We start from the raw sequence: 24,978 nt of genomic DNA, 5'->3' as shown, positions 1-24,978 counted from the left end.
GCATTCCCTTGACATCGAAAGAAATATGGCAACGTGGCTAGACGTGAGCACTTTCCTACATTCAATTGTTTTCCAGCGCCTTCAATTTGTTAAGTCGGCATTATTGTCATACACAAGTAAATATTATAGAGCTAAAAATTATACAAGATGTCCAGAAAGCATTTTACAAAAAAGAAAGAAGTGAGCTAAGTTAACTAGTTATTAAATATGGAGATATCGTCCAAAGTAAAAAAAAAATTATAATAATTGTTCTCTCCAAAATTAGAAATTGACATGGAACAAAATTGCAGTTGAGTTTAATGCAAACTCCGGAAATATTCCTGTAAGTAAATCATTTTAATTTATTTTTCATTTATTTTTATGCTAAACAAAGTGAAAATGATATAATTAGGCAAATTTTAACAGCTTATTCCTTGAGTAGAATACAAACAAAAATGCAAATAACACTTTGTTTGGACGTGAATACTTTTCAAAAAAATGCCACTTTAAATCTACCTGAAATGCTGCTGTATCATAAAATCTCAAAGCAACCAGTACTTTCAGCAGTGGCGAAATCGGTAAGCCTCATGAATTTTAATGAGAGACACCAGAATATTCACAACAGTGTTCTTGTCGAAACGATATCTCCTCTTAAATTGTTGATCATTATACATCTCTAAAGGATTTTCCATATCTCTGATATATCTTTTGCTTGCCGACACTCATTTTCATTTTAATTACAGAACTCAATAAATTAAATTAAATCATAATCATCATCTATTGTATACCGAATCAGCTGATTACAATGCATATGAGGAAACACTTGCGTAAACTGACAAGGTACCTTATTTGAATAAGTGTTCACTTTAATGGGATTTATGAATTGGAAATTATTATAAGCAACTGCTTACGATAAGTGTTGACTATGAATTCGGCTCTTATTTAATGTTAGATAACATACAGTACTTGAATATACTTCTTATTGCATATTTCATGTACTTTTACAAACATAATTAAGCAGCTAAAATTATTAATGTCTGTTTATTGCAGAAAGGACTTACGTCCAATAGTTTTAAAAATTAATAACACACAAACTACAAGTGAAATTTGTTTTATTTAATGTTTAGCTAATCAGTGAGCATATATGCATACTTGTAAAGAAATAACAACTTACTTGTGATAGTTATATTACGACTTTAGTTTGTTCCATTGCATGGGAATACGTGTCTTGTATCACACGGTATTATTATTTCAATCGTAAACATATTTTGCGCGATTAATTAGCTTCGAATTGTTCTCTTGCTACGTTCTTTATTTCCACAGCGATGTCCTCATTTGTTCATCTTCTTTGAAGAGACTGAATTCCATCGGCATCTTCTGCGGTCCTCTGGAAAAATAATTAAGGAAGAGATTGGTGAAGTGCTTTTTGTGGAATGTAGCATTGTATGGGACAGAAAAATGGACATTACGACGAAGCGAAGAGAAGCATTTGAAATGTGGATATGGAGAAGAATGGAGAGTGTGAAATGGACAGACAGAATAAGAAACGAAGCTGTGTTGGAAAGAATGGCTGAAGAAAGAATGACTTTAAAACTGATCAGGAAGATAAAAAGGAATTGACTGGGTCACTGGCTGAGAAAAAACTACCTTCTGAAAGATGCACTGGAAGGAATATGAAAAGGAGAAGAATTCGGGGCAGAAGAAGAGATCAGATGATAGACGACATTAAGATAAGTTATATGGAGCACGTAATAGTGTTCATGTAAAAGATATTAAGTTTCTTTCATTATTTCCGAAAAGGTACGGTGTATGAATTGAACAACAGAAAGGTAGTACCTTAGTTTATAATATGTAATATCTTTTAATATCAAGAATGACAGCCTTTTATTGTAATATAATTGAGACGTAGAAGTTCGGAAATTACGTCTATTGTCCATAAAATATTGTACGAATCATTTAATAAGCATTGGTGAGTCCTTTAAATGTCCCAAATGTCAATGTCATTTAAGTGTTCTATGAATATTTAGTATAGAACAGCGCTCCGAGCGGCGGAATTGGTATTACGAGGGAATCACTTCAGACCCGTATTTCAAGCGCTATGCGCCAGCTTGTATACTTTCATAAGCAACGCTACGTACACACGTCAAAACAGACAGCAACGCCACCACAGTCTACTATATATAGTCACGAAGCTTGAGTTTTGAGGGTGGTAGAAACAATAGACTGTGATGGTTCTATTTTGCATTGCCTGTAATGAGGCGATATTTGCGATCCTAGTGGTGAGCAACTATCTAATGTTTGCATATTTACTACGTATTGAGCTTCGCGACTGTATATACTAGACTGTGACGCCACCATTGCTTTTCGGTAATCGTTCCTATAAAGTCATTGCTTGCGCGAACTTTACCTGCTTTACTTTTCTTCCTATGGCTATGGTCTTCGTCTTGTTGACATTGATCTTCATTTAGCTCCAGTAGAATATCCCTTACTATCATCTCATCTTCTGTTAACAACGCCATATTATCAGCAAATCTTATGTACTTTATTTTTCATCCTCCTACTTTCACTCCTCCCATGTTCTGAAAACAGTTCTTATTATTAAATACCCTATTCAAAAGGCACAACATTACAGACGTGGTAAACAACAAAATTATATACGCAGTGTTTTGTTTGTATTTGGCTCGTTTCCACATCTCATCCAGCAGCAGTTGGCAGCAGTGTAAAAGTACTACAAAAAATAAGCACGAACTGGATGAATTAGTTTCACCGATGGCAGAAGAATTTAGATTTGTTTTTGTGCTTAGTTATTTAGCGTTTGAAGTATTTCTATCAAATAGAGTTTGTACATACGTAGAGAAATGGAATCATTCTTACCATCTGAAGTCGCCAGACTTGTTTATGGTAATAAATATGATCTTTTAATATAATGTACAATTAAGTTAAACTAGCCTATATTAGCTAGTTAGCTAACCTAACTGGCGGGAAATATTGAGATATTTATTATGTTTTTCCTTCAGTATTAATGAATTTGTCTAATTGTAGGATACTTGGAAAGTGCAAAGTGTAATGATGCTGCTCGTAATTTTCTTGAGAAGTCTCCCCATCTCTCCGAGTGCTTGGCAGTTTTTAAAGAAGGCAGGGGATTTAACACAAAACCTGGGGGATACTCGCTACAAGACATTTTGGACGAGTATTGTGAAATTCGAAGTTTGGGTGAGTAGCCTACTGTCATTGTCCAGAAAGTTGTCTCCAACCTAATGCGTACATTTTAGCTATGCCATATATTTTTATTCTTTTTGCATCTAGAAAAAGCTAGGAAAGTACGATTAAGTCTAGCCACATTTGGTGTTAACAAAGTAACTGAATAAGAGTATGTTAGCCTATTGAATTAAAATTAAGATGTTTGCAAATAGGCTTATTGGTATTTCTTTACTATTGCGTTACCACGTTAGAGTACAAATTTAATGTATTTACGTCCTTGGGTTCTACTCCAGATTATAATTTTTGTATAAAGACTGTGGTGTCACTGCTACAAGATGTCCTGGAGAAATTACTCAAGCAGTTGACCAATTGACCATATAGGCTACTTAATTATTATATGATGATGAAATTGATGAAGGTTCAGGAGGAATTACTCGAGCAACGGACTGTGATTTAATTGTTGTTGGTTATACATATGATGAAATTAATAGACCTACCGATATTAGTAAATTAAGTCATTAATGTCATTATAAATAATTACTGTATTGTCAGGAGTTTTCATTAAAAATATTAGCCTATTTAAATCTTAAGCTTATCTTATGAAAACTTTCGGCTTTTAGGTTTATGCCCAACACTTCTTTTCTTTAAATATGCCAATGATTTATGAAATTGGGCAGTATTAATACAGTACAGGTACTATCGTTCAGATTTATCATGGTTCTGAGCATTGAATAATAAGTCTATAAACTTCCGGGAAAGTTAGGCATATTATTCCTTTGCACAAAATAAACCAACAACAGTTTCTTATTAATTACCGTACCCTGTTTTTTAATTAGCCATTGTTTAAACTTGTGTGTCTTTTCATAGGCCTACCTTAATTTTAAATTCTTGAAGCACTAATGAATTGCGATCAAACTTCCACACCACTTCTGCTTCTTCATTTTCGAGTATTTCAGCATATACATTATTACTGACGATCATATCAGCCATGATGTAAGTAATATAATAAATATAAGTGATTAAATCTTTTAACAAAAATATTCAAGGCTACATTAGTGAGTTTATCTAAACTTTATTTATTGCAACAATGTACATGTTTCTATAGCAACGTGAGATAAGTAAATTGGCCTACAAAAAGCTTACACACAGCCAATTCTCAATGCATTCAAATACTATTTTCGTGCCTTGCAGAACATCAATGAATGTCAACCTCAACACATGTTTCAGTTTATTGTTTGTTTGTTTTTAATGACACAGTTGATCTACTATGTAGAAAAATTGTCTAAATAAACTAAAAAAAAAAAAAAGCTAAACTTTAGAATACAGGTGAGAGCTAACAGTTCCAGCATTTGTGACCATGCTGTGTTAAACATAGTACGAAAAGAGAGAAAAAACAAGTGAAGATCAGTAAAGATTGCTATGCAATGTTTTCTGAATAATTATCTCTGAACCATATTGACTAGCTTGGCAGATGTTACAAAATATCAAGTTAAAATGAGTAATGCTTTTAATCAGCAATTAAAGACGAGTATTGCTCCTGGATAAACAAATTGTACTTTCTCTTGCACCAAAAAAAATCAGTGAATGAAAGGGAAGTATTTTCCCTGGAATGATTACTTTACAAACTTCTCTGTACAGTTGGCCTTGATTTCTCGCAACTTTGCTGCACGGTTTAGCTACTTTTTTTTTTTTTACACTTGCACAGAGGAGGAACCCTAAGGCTTACTTACACCAATGATTAACAGGAGTTAGCTGTACACAGTCTTTCATAAGTCCGTGAAACATTTTAGAAATCTAACAAAAATTAACTACACAACAGATGATGGTAATTCTTACACCGATTGAGGGAGAAACTCTCCAAGTTTTCTTTTAAGAAAAAGCCCGCTAGTTTGCTGCTAGGAGACACTAGTAACAAAAATGACGTTCAGTAAACATAAGCAATCATTTTTGTGTTGCAATTTCTACTCAAGAGTCTCGTCCATTATGACTGTACAGCGATGATTTCGAGCAGAATTCCAGAAGGCAGTATCTGTTTTTAACAATATCAAGAAGTGGTACGAGAAATTCCAGATTTACATGATGCCACAGCTGAATGAAGATAGGGTTATGATTACATCTTTCAACAAGATAGCTGTCTGGCTCACTACCACAAACATGTACGAAAATATCTCATTCAAAATTTGCACAGAACAAGAAGATAATACGGTTATTTCGTGGCCACCCCGGTCCCCGGATTTAACCCCGTGACTTTTTCTTGTTGAGGTTTGTGAAGGATACTGTCTTTGTGGGTTTGCTCCCTACTAATCTTCAACTCTGTGAAATATGTAAAAAAAAAAAAAAAAAAATTTACGAGTTTCCCTTTATTTCAGTGTAATAAAATTTGGTATCCATTGCATAGTTTATTTTGGTGAATTTCTAAAATGTTTCAGGGATTTATGAAAGAGGCTGTATAATGAAAGCAAAGTTTGATTGAGTAAATGTATTATTTTCAGTTTCCGAACGAATACAAAGACTCCCAGAGAATTCAGCTGAGAAACTTCGACAAAGTGGTAGCCTGATTGGACAGTTGCGTTACCTGATTGATGCTACAAGATCGGGACAGACCTTGCTTGTAAGCATTACAGTGCCACCACAGGTGAGCAACTTTACAAGATTCGGCCCATACAAAAAACACCTCTGAGTTTTCATAAAAAAATTATGTGAAAGTTAACGATTTTGTTGATGTATATAAGAGTATTTTTTTAGAATGAGTTCTGTTGTTATTGAATTAATATTTTGTTCAATTGATTAATGTTTATTTATTTAATTTCATTAGTTACAATTTTTGTGTTTTCCAGCAGAAGAAACTAGCAGTAATAAATCTAAGGCCTCTTCACTATACTTCAATCAGATATTTTTTTCTCAGCTTATGTGAATGTTATAGAATTTTGACCTTGATGACAAAGTGGTGTGTTTTCAACGTGTTAAAACCATTAACTGTAACTGAAATTTTAATTTGATTGGGCCCAAAATCAATTATACTTTTATAATCGGAGAAATTTAAATTATAAAGTAATGTCATTCATTGTATCCATCAAGTACACTACAAAATGACCTGTTTTAATGAAATGTTAAGGGTTATGTTAGACTTTTACAATTTACATTATTGTATTCTTTCTGTGATTTTCTTCATTGTGACATGGAACTTGGATAGTGAGAAGTTTTATTTTCTAAGTTACGAAGTCCTCATTTGTTTTTCAACAAATCTGTATCTGAAATTAGAGAACATTACGTACTGCATAACAAATTGAGTGGTTTTCTACAACAAATGCTTATCCACATAATATTTAATACATTTTCGGCACTTATTGTTTGTCATGTGAAGTTCGTATTGTCTGCTATAGTCCCGTTGCTCTAATTTCCGGTAGCCAATCGCATTGCAGTTCGGCTACATTTAAATGTGTGCGTCTTGTGATTCACTGATGAAGACGTCATTCATTTCTTAAGGCTCGATAAATACTTAATATAATTGCCCGCCATTTTGGCTCTTTCGTTGGCATTCACAGAAAGCACACGAAGACATGCCGCTCAGTTATTTGCTGAATTACAGTGCGTTTGATTTATTATCATAGGAGCTACGACATGATAATGTTTAACGGTGTGGCAAATAGATTCCTCGTATGGTAGCTCGGCAACGAAAGGACAAAAATGGCGAACGATACTACCTACCTAGACTTTATAGAGCTTCACTTCCTAAGACGTAAGCAAAGAGGAGTAGTCACGCCGGGAATAACAGCATCGTGACTATAGTACTTTGGCACAGATGGCTAGGGACACTGTAAAACAGTGAGTAAAATACATCAAAGTCTTTAAATAAAACTACTATAATTCGTGGAAAAGTCGTTATTTAAATATGTAAATCGTGAAAAAGTAGTTATTGAAATATGTAAATCATGAAAAAAGTCTGTATTTAAAAATGTAAATTGTGAATAAAAAGTTTGAATTTCAGTATGGATGTCATTTAAAAAAAATTGGTTGTAAAATACTCATTCCCTCACAGGTTTCCCCAATATTAATTAGTTTATTTTATGACACTTTATCAACTGTGATGTTTATCTAGCATTGAGTGAAATGAAAGTGATAATGCCAGCGAAATGAGTCCAGGGTTCAACAACGAAAGTTACCCAGCATTTCCTCTTAATGGGTTGAGGGAACCCTCAGAAAAAATATCAACCAGGTAACTTGTCCTAACAAGGATTTCAGCACAGACCCATTCGTTTCACTGTCAGAAATACAAACCATTACTCTACAGCAATGGGCTAACTCATATTTAGAATGAAACTAACGTCACCGATGGAAAGGCTTTAGTAAGCCGAAAATAATGATTGAATAATTCAGTTTTCATTCTTTTGAGAGAAAACACTGTTTGATTGTTTGTTCCTTATATAAAAGAGATTATACTGAACCACATGCCATTTAGAATAGTTGAATGTTTCTTTGATATGGAATATATTTATTGTAAGTATTTAAATTAAAATTTGGAATGTTTCGTTTCACATTAGAATAGTTTTACTGTATTGTATAGAGATATGACATATGCTGAAGTAGTTAATTATGAAACAATTTTTTTTTAACAGGGTGCATCCCCACAAGGGAGTAACAGCTGTGTGACTTCTATCTTATCAGGCCGTACCAAATCCAGAATACACAGCACTTCTGACAGAGGAAAAAGAAATGTAGTACGAACAGCACAGGAGTCGAAACAGCAACATACCAAAGATTCAGATGATAAACAGCCCTCCACATCTAGTAAGTATCAGATTATTTTTTATTGTTACTTTGCGCTTGTAGTCCATCCTGTCTTTCTTTTGTTTCTTACAGTGTCAAAGTTTTTATATTTCGCTTGACTTGCACAATATCCAAACTAAACACATAAAAAGAACTTATTGTTCGTAATTTTTTCGTGGTTATTTATTTTAAATCAAAAACACACATTTATTTATTATTTATTATTTATTTATTCTGGTGTTGTTAAGGCCAGCAGGCCTTCTCTTCCACAACACCAGGAATACAAATACAGTAATATAGAAAAACATAGAAAAAAACACTATACAAAATAAAGCTACACAAAAAATAAAGAGAGAGAGAGAGAGAGAGAGAGAGAGAGAAAACACTATAAACAAAGTAAAGCCACACAAAAATATACACAGGTTGCAGTCACACAAACTTTAAATGAGTGATTAAGTATCATAATTAATTGTAACCTAACTAATTAACTAACATAAACAAGAAACTTGCAATTTTAATCTAGATTAAAAAAGAAAAAGAAAAAAAAAACACAATGAATACTTCTAGCAATACCTAAAAACATTAACTGAGACAAAATTTTCCAATTTAATTTTGAATTGTGATGAAGTCCGGCAGTCCCTGACGTCATTAGGTAACGAATTCCAGAGGCGAGGTATTTCTACAGTATAGGAAGATGAGTATAAAGACGTTCTATGATGAGGGATAGAAAGAAGTTGGTTTCGAATAGTTGTAAGAAATTGAAAGCGCGTTAACAGATAATTCGGAGTAGAAGTATGCATGATTCTAAACAGAAGAGACAGTGAATGTATTGTTCTTCGTTCCTTCAGACGCACCAATGAAAGTAACTGGAGGGAAGGTGTTATATGGTCAAATTTACGAGTATTGCAGATGAATCGTATGCACACATTGTGAACACGTTGTAGTCTCTCAGCTAAAAGTGAACTTACATTAGTTAGCAAGGAATCGCAATAATCAAAATGGGGCATTACAAGTGTCTGAATAAGATTCTTTTTTAGACTAAGTGGTAGAAATTCTTTCATATGGAACAAGGAGTGAAGTTGAGAAAATTGACACATTGACACACCAGTTCAAGATTCAGATGACAAAAAAAGTAGTGCGAGTCATTCTTATGCAAAACTGCACATCTTACCACAGAAATCTGAATGATCAGTGATCACCTATTCAAGGTCTAAGAGAAAAACTTTGATAATGCAAAGAACCAAAATATCAATTAGCACCAAAAACACACATATTTCAATGTCGTGACTATATTGCTACATTTCTCATTAACAATGTCACAAAATCTCTGTTTAAAATAATTACAATACCTGACTTTTTTTCTACTGACCTGATACTCTTCAAAGTGAAGATGTGGGATTTCAGTGAAGTGGTGAAAGCAAAGTGGAACTGAACAACAAGTACATCAGAATAATAAAGTCACTTTGTATGTTATTAGAGCGTAACATTGAAGATGTTAATGAGATTTATAAAGTCTCTAAGTATTATCTATAAAAGTTTTCTTTATTTCTACAGTGAAAATGTAGTGTTGTGAAATTGTTAAACTATATAAATTAGAAATGTAAATGGAGTTTAACCGCTAAAGTAATAAGTTAGCAGCTTTTACTTGTTCTACACATTTTCTTAACTGGAATATATAATTCAATTTTATTATTAACAGTAATATACCTCTTTTTGTCATCTACTCGCCATTAGTTAAAAAAAAAGTTTCAAAACAGGATTGTATAATTGGTTATCTAAAATTACTCTGTTGGAGAGTTTCTAAACATAAATTCAAATGAAACTATTTTTTAATTAATAAATTCAGTTATATTTTGTTAGTTGTAACCCGTTCAATTCCAAACCCTGCCTGTTATCCTGAACTTTCCTAATATGCCATTAGGAAAGTTCAGGATAATAGGCAAGGTTTGGAATTGAACGGGTTACATCAGCTTCTTTTCTATGCAGATGACGTGAATATGTTAGGAGAAAATACACAAACGATTAGGGAAAACACGGAAATTTTACTTGAAGCAAGTAAAACGATCGGTTTGGAAGTAAATCCCGAAAAGACAAAGTATATGATAATGTCTCGTGACCAGAATATTGTACGAAATGGAAATATAAAATTTGGAGATTTATCCTTCGAAGAGGTGGAAAAATTCAAATATCTTGGAGCAACAGTAACAAATATAAATGACACTCAAGAGGAAATTAAACGCAGAATAAATATGGGAAATGCGTGTTATTATTCGTTTGAGAAGCTCTTATCATCCAGTCTGCTGTCAAAAAAACTGAAAGTTAGAATTTATAAAACAGTTATATTACCGGTTCTTCTGTATGGTTGTGAAACTTGGACTCTCACTCTGAGAGAGGAACATAGGTTAAGGGTGTTTGAGAATAAGGTGCTTAGGAAAATATTTGGGGCTAAGCGGGATGAAGTTACAGGAGAATGGAGAAAGTTACACAACACAGAACTGCACGCATTGTATTCTTCACCTGACATAATTAGGAACTTAAAATCCAGATGTTTGAGATGGGCAGGGCATGTAGCACGTATGGGCGAATCCAGAAATGCATATAGAGTGTTAGTTGAGAGACCGGAGGGAAAAAGACCTTTAGGGAGGCCGAGACGTAGATGGGAGGATAATATTAAAATGGATTTGAGGGAGGTGGGGTATGATGATAGAGACTGGATTAATCTTGCACAGGATAGGGACCGATGGCGGGCTTATGTGAGGGCGGCAATGAACGTTCGGGTTCCTTAAAAGCCATTTGTAAGTAAGTAAGTAGTTTTAATAGTAGCTTAGTTTGTTTTTTTTATGTAGGGTAGCCTATGTATGATTGTATAGATCAATCAATCAATCTTCTTAATGTATCCAGCTGTTTGCTGACAACATAAAGTCCACTATAGTCCACTGTAGTCTATTCAGTTGTTGTTTTTCACGAGAAATGAGGGGTATTTTGATCGGTGTTCATTATAGATGCCTGTTGCTAGTAGCCAGAGTTGGGGTGTAGTCAATATATACTGCAGGGCTGTATCTTCTGCAACCGGTATTGATGAGTTTAATTTACTTCTTTTGTGGTTTATGGATGGACAGTATAGAAGAATGTGTTCCAGATCTTCATCATGATTATTACACCACAGACAAGTAGGATTATCAGAAATGTGAAATCGGTGTAGGTACAATTGTGTGACAATGTGACTTGTTCTGACTCTTGTTAAAAATGTTTGAACATGTCTGGGCAAGTTTTTGTACATTTCCAGGTCATTTGGGTTCTTTTGTACAGACTGTAAAATTTTTCCTTTGTCAGAACAGAGCCAATTGTTGATCCATAGGTTTGCAAAATGAGACTTGACTGAAGCAAAAGCATTGGATAGAGATATCACTTGAAGAGGTCTTGGTTGCAAATATGTTGCCTGTTTTGCAATATTATCGACTTTCTCGTTTCCAGGTATACCACAATGACTAGGTATCCATTGAAATGTTACTTCCTTTTGGAGTTCTTTTAGTTTACTTAGTTGTTTCTGAAGTGGAATAATTCTATGTGGGTATAGGTTTGGTACATATTTAATTATATTAAATATAGCCCCCTTGGAGTCGGTAAGTATGCAAATAGATTTTTCAGAAATTTGACTAACACACTGAAAAGCAGCATCAATAGCTAGCAATTCAGTGTCAAGACTGGAGGAGGATGAACATGGTATGAAATAACTTTCTTGATATTTTGGAATATAATACCCTGCTCCTGATGTCCCATTATTGGGATTTAGAGATCCATCTGTATAAATTTGAATGTGATTGTATAGATGAAATTATTGTTTTAATTCATAAATTAAATTATATTTTATTAGTTTTCATAGGAGCTTATTGAATTTAATTCGATTTGACCTTTTATGACATAAAACATTTTGTGTTGCAAAATCGTCGCAGGCCTGTGTAATTGTTGTGTTTCTAGATTAGACATGCAGATTCATTATATACAGAACTGTTTTTTCGACATTGCAGGTAGCATGCTGCTAGTAGAAGCCACTCCTTTGGAAAGCCTCCCTGGCATGTCTGGAACTCTTGACACTCAAAGCACGCAGACTGTCCAGGAAAATGGGAACAGTGAAGATTGTGAACGTGAAAAGAGATCTTCAAATGATGACCAGACAGCAGAATCTGATCTCTGTGAACATCCTGATGCACCATGTGAAAATGCTTCAAAAGTGTGTCCATGCTCTTCATCACAGTGTAAAAAGTGTTCTGATAGAGACAGGACTTCAAAATACCAAAATACATCATATTCAAGAACCAATTCATCCTCAACAGTAGATGTACACAACAGTAGCCTTTGTGAAGACGGACCAATCTTCACTTCATCTCCAAAGCGAAAATCGTGAGCATCTTCCATATATTCTAGGTTACTGAACTCTAGTCGAGCTGGTTGGTGATATGGTATAGTGCTGGCCATCTATGCCCAAGGTTGCGGGTTCGATCCCGGGCCAGGTCGATGGCATTTAAGTGTGCATAAATGCGACACGCTCATGTCAGTAGATTTACTGGCATGTAAAAGAACTCCTGCAGGACAAAATTCTGGCACATCCGGCGATGCTGATATAACCTCTGCAGTTGCGAGCGTCGTTAAATAAAACATAACATTTGTACTGAACTCTATTTTGGAGGTGTGATTATTTTTTCATTACTTACACCAGAGCTGGACAAATTGGGTACACATTTAGGAGCCAGGCAGAAAATAATAACATAATTCAATTTCTTCCTCTAGAATGCAATTCAGTTGAATCTCGCAGCATTCAGCTTAGCTTTCTCCTTATTGTTTTCTCTTAATGTGTCATATTTTTTAGTTTGAAAATACCGTGTCTACTGATCATATTGGCTCGAAATATTCAAGGCTTAGACCATTCATAATAATCATTAAAAGATTTTTAAATTATGTTTTATTTAACGACGCTCGCAACTGCCGAGGTTATATCAGCGTCGCCAGTGTGCTGAAATTTTGTCCTGCAGGAGTTCTTTTACATGGCAGTAAATCTACTGATATGAGCCTGTCACATTTAAGTACACTTAAATGCCATCGACCTGGGCTGGGATCGAACGCGGAACCTCGAGCACAGAAGACCAGCACTATACAAACTGCGCTAAATCATCATTAAATGATACATGCTATTTGTAGTAAAGAAGATCTGATTTTATTTTTTAGTAGATTTATAACACAAAATTTCCTTTTGTGTGATACTCTTGATGTTGGTAACACTGCAGCAATGCTGATGAGTTTGTTTCATAAGGGAAACCTTATCTTGGAAGCAACTTTATCAAAGAGATCATGAAGTTGTCGCATTTCAGTCTTATATTGGTGAGGTACTGTATGACTGATTTGAAATTTAGGTTCTTGCATTATCGTGGTGCAGCATCCACTCTGTTGCTGGTTATTTTCGTCTTACATGATTGTTCAAGATTTTTGAGTACACTTTTGTAATATTTTTCTGCCGCAGTTGTGTGTCCTAGTACAACATGCTGAAAATTATTCTTTGAATGTCATATGAAATCACCTTGACCGTCCCTCCTGATGCCATTACTCTGGCATTTTTTGGTGTGGGGTAATGATGGAGATTTCCACACAGATCTCTGTTGCTTACTCTTAGGTTCAAATTGATACAACCAAATCTCATCTTCGGTTATGATCTCCGAAAGAAACCCTTCACCTTCTTCATCTATTGTATGTGAACTTCCAGATTGGAAATAAGCATTGTTGAAATGCGTATCATGTGCATTTTTCTGTTGCCATTGTATGGATGACACCAAACGAAATGTCGAGGATCTCTAACAGCTTTCTTAATGGTATTCAACTATCTTCCTTCACAATTGCAGCAGCAGTGTTAATGTTTACGTCTGTAAGAGCTCTGGTTGGAACTTTGAGGATCGATTTCTAAAACACTGACGAAATCATGGTTTCAAGCCGCATCTTTTAATCTGCGATCAAGATCTGAATCCTTGTGCAATTTACAAAACGAAGTTGAGACGGTTTGTGAAGAGACCACGGTTCATGATTTTTATATATGGCAATGCAGTAGAGAATCGATCTTTATTCCTCATCAACAGTCGATATTAGGAAGAAATGAACATCGGAATTAATATTTTTATCAAACTGCAGTATATTTTTTTTTGTTCTGAGGTAAGCTATTATTACATTTACTAATTTACAGAAAATATATGCGTTTAAAATACTAGAATTACTTGGTATTTAAAAGGCAACGTATTTTTAAGTGCCAAAATTAAAATAAATGTTGACCAAATAATTGGCAAAAGTTGAGCATTTATGATGTTGCTGTTTACCCTTCATTCATAACTATTAGCCTGCTAACTAACATTTAAATACCTGAAAACCTGTTCTCAGGTTATACAGTATGGATTAAAATTTCAATTAAAACTAAATGCATTATGATTAGCCTATATTTTCAAATACACGACTTCGTAGAAAGCCCAAGTAGCATAAAACCTAATATAAAAAATCACGTTTGCTTGGTACTATTGAAGGCCAACATCAATTTCAATATAATTTTCAAATGTATTGTAAAGAGTATGAATGGACTTACATTGTCTTATAGGCATATATAACTTATAATTAATATAGAATATTGTACCTTAATTGAACGGGTTACATCAGCTTCTTGTCTATGCGGATAACGTGAATATGTTAGGAGAAAATACACAAACGACTAGGGAAAACACGGAAATTTTACTTGAAGCAAGTAAAGCGATCGGTTTGGAAGTAAATCCCGAAAAGACAAAGTATATGATTATGTCTCGTGACCAGAATATTGTACGAAATGGAAATATAAAATTTGGAGATTTATCCTTCGAAGAGGTGGAAAAATTCAAATATCTTGGAGCAACAGTAACAAATATAAATGACACTCGGGAGGAAATTAAACGCAGAATAAATATGGGAAATGCATGTTATTATTCGGTTGAGAAGCTTTTATCAACCAGTCTGCTGTCAAAAAATCTGAAAGTTAGAATTTATAAAACAGTTATATTACCGGTTGTTCTGTATGGTTGTGAAACTTGGACTCTCACTCTGAGAGAGGAACATAGGTTAAGGGTGTTTGAGAATAAGGTGCTTAGGAAAATATTTGGGGCTAAGCGGGATGAAATTACAGGGGAATGGAGAAATTTACACAACGCGGAACTGTACGCATTGTATTCTTCACCTGACATAATTAGGAACATTATATCCATACGTTTGAGATGGGCAGGGCATGTAGCACGTATGGGCGAATCCAGAAATGCATATAGAGTGTTAGTTGGGAGACCGGAGGGAAAAAGACCTTTAGGGAGGCCGAGACGTAGATGGGAGGATATTATTAAAATGGATTTGAGGGAGGTGGGGTATGATGATAGGGACTGGTTTAATCTTGCACAGGATAGGGACCGATGGCGGGCTTATGTGAGAGCGGCAATGAACGTTTGGGTTCCTTAAAAGCCATTTGTAAGTAAGTAAGTATTGTACCTTACCTCAAAGCAACAAGAAACTGTAATAAAACTGCACTTCGTTGTAGGTCATTATTTAGCATTCTTGCTAAATGTTGCGTTGATTCCTTCCAAAATAGAAATTTTTGCCTGAAATTATCGCTGCTATGTAATTCTAAAGGATTATTCCTGTTTCTCAACACTAATCGGGGGTTTAATGATATTAGGAAAGAAGATAATCATCCAGCTGATACACTAAGTCCATTTTGTACATACGAAGCTGCAGTTTTAACCCAGATAAGACTGAATTATTTTTTGTTAAAAAAAATACAATTTTTTTTGTATGAATTATTTAATTATAATTGATATAACATAACAAAGCTGTTTTTAAATTTATGTTGATAGTATCCGAGATTTTCAGTGTCCTATATATAGGATATCAGTCATATTCCCATGCAAAAAACATTATATGACATAAGTCGTTTTAGCACTAATATATATAAATTGTTTAGCTTAACAATACATCAAATTAACATAAAATTATAATATCACTCACACATAATAAGATTGTTGTATTTTTCGAGAATGTTTATGGTGTGTGATACGTGATAAAACATTTTACATGTACACCAACATCACACTTCATACATGTTATTGTTGTCTTTGTGTGACACTGTTTGCATGGAGTTTGTTTTTCTTGAGATACCACAAAATGATTACTTCCATCAAACCTTGAATTTTTTTGTTCAGTCTTAAATGAGATGGTCTACCACAGTGGTCTTCAGCATTCGCTGAAATGGGTAACTGGTAAGTGTAGCTGGATTAGGTAGAGAGCATACCTGCCAGCAGCCACAAATGCACCTGTGGGTAAGAGACGATAGCCCGAGAGTGCAGTGAGTTGACGACTGCTGGTCTACCGCTTGACTGTACATGTCGAGCAGTGGATTTGAGAACAGATAAGACAAGACATTTGCGAAATGCAAGATGATCGAGTTTTTCGTTGGAGTTTATCTTGTCTAGCTACCATGCATTTTGTTCTGCTACGTTAATGCAGACTAAAGTACCATTTCTTGCTTCTAATAGATGTTTGTACAGATTATTGGGCTATTTCACTGATATTTTCTTCTTCAAATTTCTAGAGTATCTTGAAACTGTGTCCACGGAAATTGAAAAATATAGTATTTCCCTGCTGTATGTCAACTTCTTCCCAATTGAAATTTATTATTCTTTCTCTTCATCTGTATATCGGTTGCTCAATCACTAGTATTTCTACTGCCATTCTCACCATTGCCTTTACTATGTTCATCATCACCATTATAACTTTCGTCATTATAATCATCCATTCCCTCTCCTTGTGTGTTGAGGGTTACTTCCGTCTCAGCTCGCAACTGACTACCAGGCATATTGTCAATTGTAGGGTTATTTTCATCACCAGAATCCTCATCAGTTACATTACCACACGCATTTTTTGGTGAAAAAATGGTGATGGAAATGTTATTGCACTTAGGTATAGCAACTTAGTCGTCCTGAATCATTTGTAAGGCTTCATTTAGTGAAAACCCCCTATAATAATATGAGTACCATCAGTCTCACGAAATCTCCCCTCTTATGACTGATGTACTACATGTAGTACGCCTAACTTTACAATGATATGGCATAACACTAAATATAAAATTGAATCTAATTATGAATTATTATATACGAAGTACATCATACGAGTGTGCCCTATCAATATCAAAAGCATTATATCTATAGCATGTGATATATACCTACTTCGAGAACAACATGTTCTGCCCACATCCATGACTCACACAAATATGTTAACAACAATGACTATGACAAGACTGAACATAATAAAAAAATTGGAGGCAATTTATAACACTTAAGTATTATGGTATCATGATTGCCGACTATGAAAATCTTACACAACAATGTTAAAAAAAAATAAAACGTCCGGTGTCCTATATATAGGACATCAGTCTTATCTGGGTACCAGCTGTGGTCTCTGTTTGAGACCATGGTTTCGAACCATGGCTCAAAGAAATGAATGAGACCTTGTTTTATAAATATGAACATGGTTTAAAGCCATGGCCGTGGCCTAGACCTCATTTTAGAAATCGACCCTGAGTGTCTTTTGATGATGATTGCCCTCTGTTTTTGAACATCTTGTACACCACCTACAAGCAATAGTGTAGCTCGTGGAACAGATTACTCACAAGCTTGCTGTAACATTTCATATGTCTCATTACACTATTTTTTTAAGACACAAGCAAAATTTCAGAGCAGCATATTGTTCTTAATGCGTCAACTCCATTGTGCTGTAGGCGAAACTAAACATGTCTCAACATGATTGTTGCAGGTTAAAATCGGAAAATTATATCATTGTTACATAATATACGAGATGTTATAATAAAAATATAACATGAAATTCAAAACTGTGCTAGTAATAAAATCAGAATTATTCATTATTGAACAGCCTACACATTTTATGTTCTAGTTATTTGTCTCTCTACTCATAGAATGATCCTCTTATAGAATGATATAGTTTAAAAGTGACGTATCAGTTTGTTCTCATTTATTTTACATATTACGATTATTCTTTTTAGACTTAACAGTTCAAAGAGGAAATGTGCTAACCCCACCCCAGTGAAAGGTGTCACTCCAGTAAAGAATTTGTCTCCAAGTAAGGTACGAAGGTCACATTCTGATGACAACGATTCCAGTGAAAGTCTCGACTTCTCAGTAAGTTTGTATTACATGTTACTTAGTAGATCTAGTGAATGTTTAGTGTAGAGGTATTGCTTTCTGCTTGCTAGTTATGGAAGGTAACTTGGAAATTGACTGCCACATGAAAATGCAACTTGTCTTAACCTTACTCTCCTCCTTGTTTTTTGCCCTTTGTCTTTATCTTCCTTTTCTCTTGTATTCGTTTTGTTCTCGAATTCGTCTTGTTTTTCTCATATTTCTCTTGTTCTCCTTGTTTTCACCTTGTTCTCTTTCCCTTATTGTCTCGTTCTTCTTGTATTCCCCTCGTTGTTCCTTATTTCCCTTTGGTCTCTTTGTTTTTACCTTGTTCTCCTTGCCTATCCATATTTCTCTTGTTCTTCTTGTCTTGCTATCATTCTCCTAGTCTTGTCCTTGTTCTCATTGTATTCTGCTTTTTTCACTTGTATTCTCCTTGTTTTCCCTCATTTTCCTTTATTCTCCTTGCCGTGAACTTGTTTTCTTGCCCTTGTTCTCTCTGTCTTGTCCTTGTTCTCCTTGTATTCCTCTTGTTCGCCTTATCTTGCCCTTGTTTTTCTTTATTTCCCTTGTTATTCTTGAATTCCCGTTTTCCTTTATTCTCCTTGTCTTGCACCTGTTTTCTTTAACTTGCTCTTGTACCCTCTGTCTTGTCCTTGTTCTCCTTGTATTCCTCTTGTTCGCTTTATCTTGTCCTTGTTTTTCTTGTATTTCCCTTGTTCTCCTTGTCTTTTCCTTGTTCTCCTTGTCTTTCCCATGTTATCTTCGTATTCCCCTTATTCTCCTTATCTTTCCCTTGTTATCGTATTCCCCTTGTTCTCCTTGTCTTTCCCTTGTTATCCTCGTATTCCCCTTGTTCTCCTTGTATTCCACTCGTTCCCCTTGTTGCCCCTCAGTTTCCTTTGTTCTCCTTGTCTTGCTTTTGTTTTGCCTTTTTTTCCTTGTATTTCCCTAGTTCTCCTTTCTTGCCCTTGATATCCTTGTATTTCCCTTCTTATCCTTGTCTTGCCCTTGATCTCCTTGCACTGTCTGCCCAAGTGCCTATGTCGCATCTCGATTTTCCCCACCCCATTTCTGCTGCCCTCTCTGTAAAGGCTAAAGGCTGGAATGTTAGGCTTTTTCTGCGTGAGATATTACATATGAAGAGTTCGCGGGAAAAACAATGAATGTCACAGTTTTGTTAAGGTTGATGTCATTATCTAATTCAATGGATCACTACGAAATTTAATGTTGTTCTTATGAAAAATGGTAAAAGGAGAATTATCACCACAAATACAGTAATCCTTTCCTTTATTTTATATAGAAACAGCACTACATCTTGCAGTTATAGACTCAATTAATCATTATCTAATCCTTAACAGAAATGTGACATTCATCGTTTTTCCCGTGAGCTCTTCAATTATATTATTAAATGTTGAAAAATTGAGCACAGAGTAAAGGGACTGGAGTGCAGTGGCTATTTAAAAATGGCGTAAAAGCAATCATTTTATTTCTAACGACCTTGAAATGTCGCTCAAATGAAGTCAATACTATGAAGTATTTCTAAGATCAAATTAAAGAATGTTAATTTTGACACGTATTTGGTCATTGCTGTAGGCTCTTCCCCTTAAATTTTAATTAATTGATAAGTACACTTGCTTGCATTACACATCTCCAAAATGAAGTAGCTTCACTTATTGTTAAGAAGTAAGTTGGTTTCTTTTTCTTCATAAAATATTTCCAGAACATTATAGTAGACATATTTTCTACTGCTATCCTATTTTTTTATTCGTATTTCACATTTTGTGCAGAGTAATTACTGTAATATTTAAAGGAATATGTAATACAACATAGAAACAATATTCTACTGCCTAGGTTCTCACGAGGGCTCTTTTGGATAACAAGGAGTTGCACGAAAAGATTGCGGAGAATATTAACAGAGTGATCCGAAATACAGGACCAGGAGAAGGTTTGGAAAATGTAGAAAACAATGCATCCACAACAGCTGCTGTTGAGCCAAGCAGTACAGAAGTATCGCCGATCATAGCAGGATCATCAGCACCAGCTTCTGCGAGTGACATGATGCTCCATGAACTGAACCATGCCATCAAAACTATTGTGGATGAGACGCAACAAGATCCTGTATTTGAGAGGTTCCTGGAAGAAATTATAGGTACGTGTCTGTATGTGAGATTGTTTCTTAAACCTCATTTTCTATTTTTGTACTGTAGTTCTATTAAAGTTACATAATAGTTGAACTAGGTACAAACTAAAAACAGTTTTACAAATTTATGTTAATGCAGTTATAAATATTGTGACTTTTATTTCTACTTTTACCACCACACACCTGTCAGCAACGTGACTTTTATTCTTAATAGTTCACCCTACAACAATGGGTATTCCACTCAACACAGCAACACAATAGTCGTTATTGCACTCCACACAGCAACAATGACAATACACGTGTATTATTGAGAAGAACAACAATGTACTCCTAATTTCAATTAATGTTCACAAAGCACTATGTGCAGAACAAAACTGTCAGTTCTAGTTCACAGTTCGCTTATCTTGGCCAGTTCTTCTAGATCACTGTTCAAGTTCACTGCACGTCGAACTCAGGTCTTCCAGATGCGTCACACTCGCCTGAACACTGCCACAGTTATGGACTCAAATTCACTGTACGTCGAACTCAGGTCCTCTGGATGCGTCACACTCTCCTGGATACTGCCACAGTTACGAACTCAAGTTCACTTCACGTCGAACTCTAGTCCCCCTTGCTTGCTGCTGTCCAAGACAAGACTTGAAGGCTGACCGAAGACTTCCGAAGACTGAATGGTCAGTCACATGATCTGGAATCTTCGATTCGCGTGGCTTTTAGACTCTTCGAGAAAATTACGCTTCTTGATGCTTCCCTTGCTCTCTCCGCTCCGCGCTGTCACCGTAGTTCTCCTCCCCTTACTCTGTATAGGTCTCGCAAGCAGGGAATACCGACGGAAGGAATGCAAATGAAACAATGCGATAAAGATGAGCAAGCAACAGGAAAGGTCACGAGATAACTTGAATGATATTCAAGAGTACAGGCGGAAGGGAAACATCATCGATAGAATCAGTCTTGCGTTGTGATAGTTATATTACGACTTTAGTTTGTTCCATTGCATGTGAATACGTGTCTTGTATCACACGATATTATTTCATTCGTAAACATATGTTGCGCGTTTAATTAGGTTAGAATTTTTCTCTTGCTACGTTCTTTATTTCCACAGCGATGTCCTCATTTGTTCATCTTCTTGAAAGAGACAGTACTTACATCGGCCTGCATCTCTTGTTCCCTCAGCATGCCTTTATACACACGTCAAAACAAACAGCAACGCCACCATTGCTTTTCGGTAATCGTTCCTTGCGCGAGCTATACTGTGCTACAGCTCCTACCGAAGCTCGAGTGCCCATTTCCCCGCGCCTTCCTTCTCGCTAGATGCGCGTGCAACACCCTGACGCGACCAGACTATTCCAGCATGACTCCACGATATTTTACTTCGTTATTATTGCATATGAAGTATAAAGAAAAAGAATTGTGATGCTGAAAAGAAAACGTCAGTTACGAGATTTGTCTTGGAAGTCCACGTTTTCAGTATACATCATACTGCAAAAGTGGTTTTTAGCTGTATTGAGTTCGTTAACCTCTTACATCTGTATTAGGAGGAAGAAGAGCAGTGTGTTAGCGGCGATGTCCCGGACTGCTGAAACTTCCAACTTAATTTTCTAATTAACCGTGCATTTAATCACAAAATGTAATATAGGTTTTCTATTCATTTAAGTGTACCCTATCGTCCCTTTCAGTCTGCAGGATTATTTCACTTCCACTCTGTGTAACGTTTTCTTTTTACTAGTATACACATTTCTTATGTATTAAATATGTACTTTATGGGTATTTTTGGTGTCTGTGCACGAAAGAGATATAGAAGTTAGTAATGTTCTCTTTAGACAAATAGCTTTAGGGTCATTCCATGCAAAAAATGTATGTTTTGAACCATGATGTTTCAAAAGTTAAAAATATTGTAGTAGGTTATTTTGTATGTTCTAAATATGAATTTCAAGCAATTCTATATTTATATCTTTCATAGTTTGGCAGCAATCAGAATTTAAAATATTGGTTTAACAAAGAACACAGTTTCATTCATTGGAGTTTCCTTACTATGTAAAGGAAATGGAAAAGTGATTTCAATGCAATTCGAAAAAGGAGAGCCTTGTTTATAAAGGCCCATAAAATGAAAAAAATATATAATTTTTTAAATAGTTACCCACTGTAAAATAATTTAAAAAAATATAGAACACAAAATGCAATTCATTTTTACAGACGAAAAAAACATGTGTTTAATTCTTTAGGGTATATTGATTCCACTGTGAAAATTTCAGAATGCAGACTTAAATATCATGTCAGTTTTTAATAAAAATAACTCACCGGAACAAATTAGCTCAGCAGGTAGGCTCTCCCGTCGTACAGAATGTTGCGCGATCAAGGTCAGGGAGACGGACATTTAAGATTACTCATCGTTATGAAGTCTCGTGAATGCTGTGACCGCTACACGTAGCAAGCGATTTTCAACCATTGGAACAAAAATTAATAATTTTATTAATTTAATTATTCACAGGTTTTTTGAGATAATATCATAAAACTTGGGAGATGGATTAGGAATAAGATTTTCTTTAATACGAATGAGACTTGCATAATTTGTTGCATTCGAATATAAAACTATTTCTTTTTTTTCAATGAGGTGTTTTTATTCGGATTAGTCTTTAAGGTATTAAAATATGGTTATTCAGGTTTACAATGGCGTCTGTTTAGTTTCGATGACACTTCATTTAGGGTGTCTAGAATATTTTAAATGATTGATAACATATAACTGCCACCCATTTTTCAGTCATCCATTTGACTACAATATTAATGATATGGTGGTCATAGTTGGCAGTTTAATTTATTTTCATAATAACATTATTATATTAAAATCCCAAAATAATTCATGACATCGCTGGCATATTCTTAAAATTTTGTATGGAATGACCCTTTAAAACTTATAGGATAGTTAATGTTTGCCTGTAATAGAAATTTTGAGTTCGTGAGATTGAGAAAAATGTTTTCACATTATCCTGTCTGTTGCAGGTCCACTGGATGACGAAATGACACCAAGCCCAGCGGAGAATCAGAGTGAGGGAGATGATGCTGTGCCAGACCTTGCACCTCCTCCAAAACAAACTAAGGGTAGCCTTCATACTCATCACAAGAAAGTAGTAGCAAGTCAGCATCCTCATGAAGAACAGAATCTTGAGAGCAGTGATGTGCCCCTCAAACAGAGACTCCGAAGTGCAAGACAACGCAAAGTTGATGTACCTTCAAGCAGTTCTTCAGGTAGAACACCATTTTTATGAAATCAATATGTGATACTGTTATTAATTCGTTCGTTAGTTCGTTCGTTCAATCATTCATAGTTTTCTGCCCAAGAAAAGGTCTTTCATTGCAAACCCAGCATTTTCAGTCTTCTCTCCCTATTTCAATTAAATATTCTAGAGATCGTAAATGATAATTATGCTTATTTCATGTCATAAAAACAAAATTTTAAAATATTTAAAACTCTAAAGGAAAAAATAAAAATATGATATATTTATTTTAATTAAAGTAATGAACAAAAGTAAAAATATTATTTTTAAACTCTTCGATTTACTTTTAATTAAATATTCAGTGAAGGCAGGCAATAAGAAAACCTTATTTTACATTATACAAATCTCATTAATGATTTAAAAAATCTCAGTTTGTCGTACTACAAGCACTTTCTTCAGCCAATTGGAAATAGTTCCCTCCCACTTTAATTTTTTAATTAAGTACCAGTAAACTTATATACAAGAAATCAGATATCCTTTGATATCTTCAAAAGGAATTGTATTATGTTTACATTTTTTGTTGTCACACCCATTCCTTGGATATGAAAATTCCTTTTCAAAACGAAAACTTACATTTGTTCAGATCAAATTTCTGCACATTTGAAGGATAAAACTTAAAATTCTTTCAATCATCTATTATCATAATACACTGCCCTGTTAAATTCAATATTTTTCTCAAAATACACTATTAAATGTTTCACATAATTTTTTTTTTCTCGGAAAGGAAGCAAAAACGAACAAAATTGTATTTTCTGTTTGGAATATCTCAAAGAATAACCCCTTGAAATTAATGGCATTACTTACGGTTCATCCTGTACATTCTTCTGTCCCAGACTTTTTTTGAGTCGCCGTTTCTTTCAGTGTGTCCTTCTGTAGGCAGTTTGTTCTTAGCCAGTGACCCGCCCAATTTCTTTTTTCTCTTCCTGATCAGTTTTAGAATAATTTTTCTTCATCCCTTCCTGGCTTAGCTTTATTTCTTATTTTGTGAAGTATTCCTTCATTCATTCATTCATTCATAGTGTTTTGTCCAAGGGCAGGTCTTTCACTGCAAACCCAGCATTCTCCAGTCTTTCCTATTTTCTGCCTTCCTCTTTGTCTCTTCATATGATCCATATATCTTAATGCCGTCTATCATCTGATATCTTCTTCTGCACCGAACTCTTCATTGTGAAGTATAGTAGACGTATAGTAATATATTCAATATGTGATACGAGAAATTATGTGTCTATTACACTTTATATATCATACAATGAAATGAAAATTTTAGATCATTATCTGACGTAACTGTTCTTGAATTGTGGAAGAGGTAATTGTGAAATAAGTAAAAATATAATAAATTTATACAGTAAAACTAAGTCTTGAGAAATTTTATGGGAATACTCGT

At 34.8% G+C, this 24,978-nt stretch overlaps 1 protein-coding gene across 3 annotated transcripts in view; it reads left to right on the top strand.

Moving 5' to 3' along the window:
- The first annotated feature begins 2,623 nt into the window (after positions 1–2,623).
- LOC138701957 (serine-rich adhesin for platelets-like) overlaps positions 2,624–24,978 on the top strand; it is a 73,945-nt gene continuing 51,590 nt past the window's right edge. For 2 of the 3 annotated variants that reach the window (XM_069829349.1, XM_069829347.1), the window contains exons 1-8: positions 2,624–2,880; positions 3,022–3,192; positions 5,673–5,815; positions 7,797–7,968; positions 11,976–12,348; positions 18,047–18,182; positions 20,037–20,334; positions 23,320–23,565. In XM_069829349.1, the coding sequence (XP_069685450.1) occupies positions 2,838–2,880; positions 3,022–3,192; positions 5,673–5,815; positions 7,797–7,968; positions 11,976–12,348; positions 18,047–18,182; positions 20,037–20,334; positions 23,320–23,565 (1,582 nt within the window). In that variant the 5' untranslated portion in view covers positions 2,624–2,837. The remainder of the gene's footprint in view (positions 2,881–3,021; positions 3,193–5,672; positions 5,816–7,796; positions 7,969–11,975; positions 12,349–18,046; positions 18,183–20,036; positions 20,335–23,319; positions 23,566–24,978) is intronic. The other variant, XM_069829348.1, reaches the window with a different exon arrangement.

Source organism: Periplaneta americana, chromosome 6 (assembly GCF_040183065.1).
Source record: "Periplaneta americana isolate PAMFEO1 chromosome 6, P.americana_PAMFEO1_priV1, whole genome shotgun sequence".
Taxonomy (NCBI): domain Eukaryota; kingdom Metazoa; phylum Arthropoda; class Insecta; order Blattodea; family Blattidae; genus Periplaneta; species Periplaneta americana.
The sequence above is the reverse complement of the archived record's forward strand: the minus strand, read 5'-3'. Positions and strand labels throughout refer to the sequence as shown.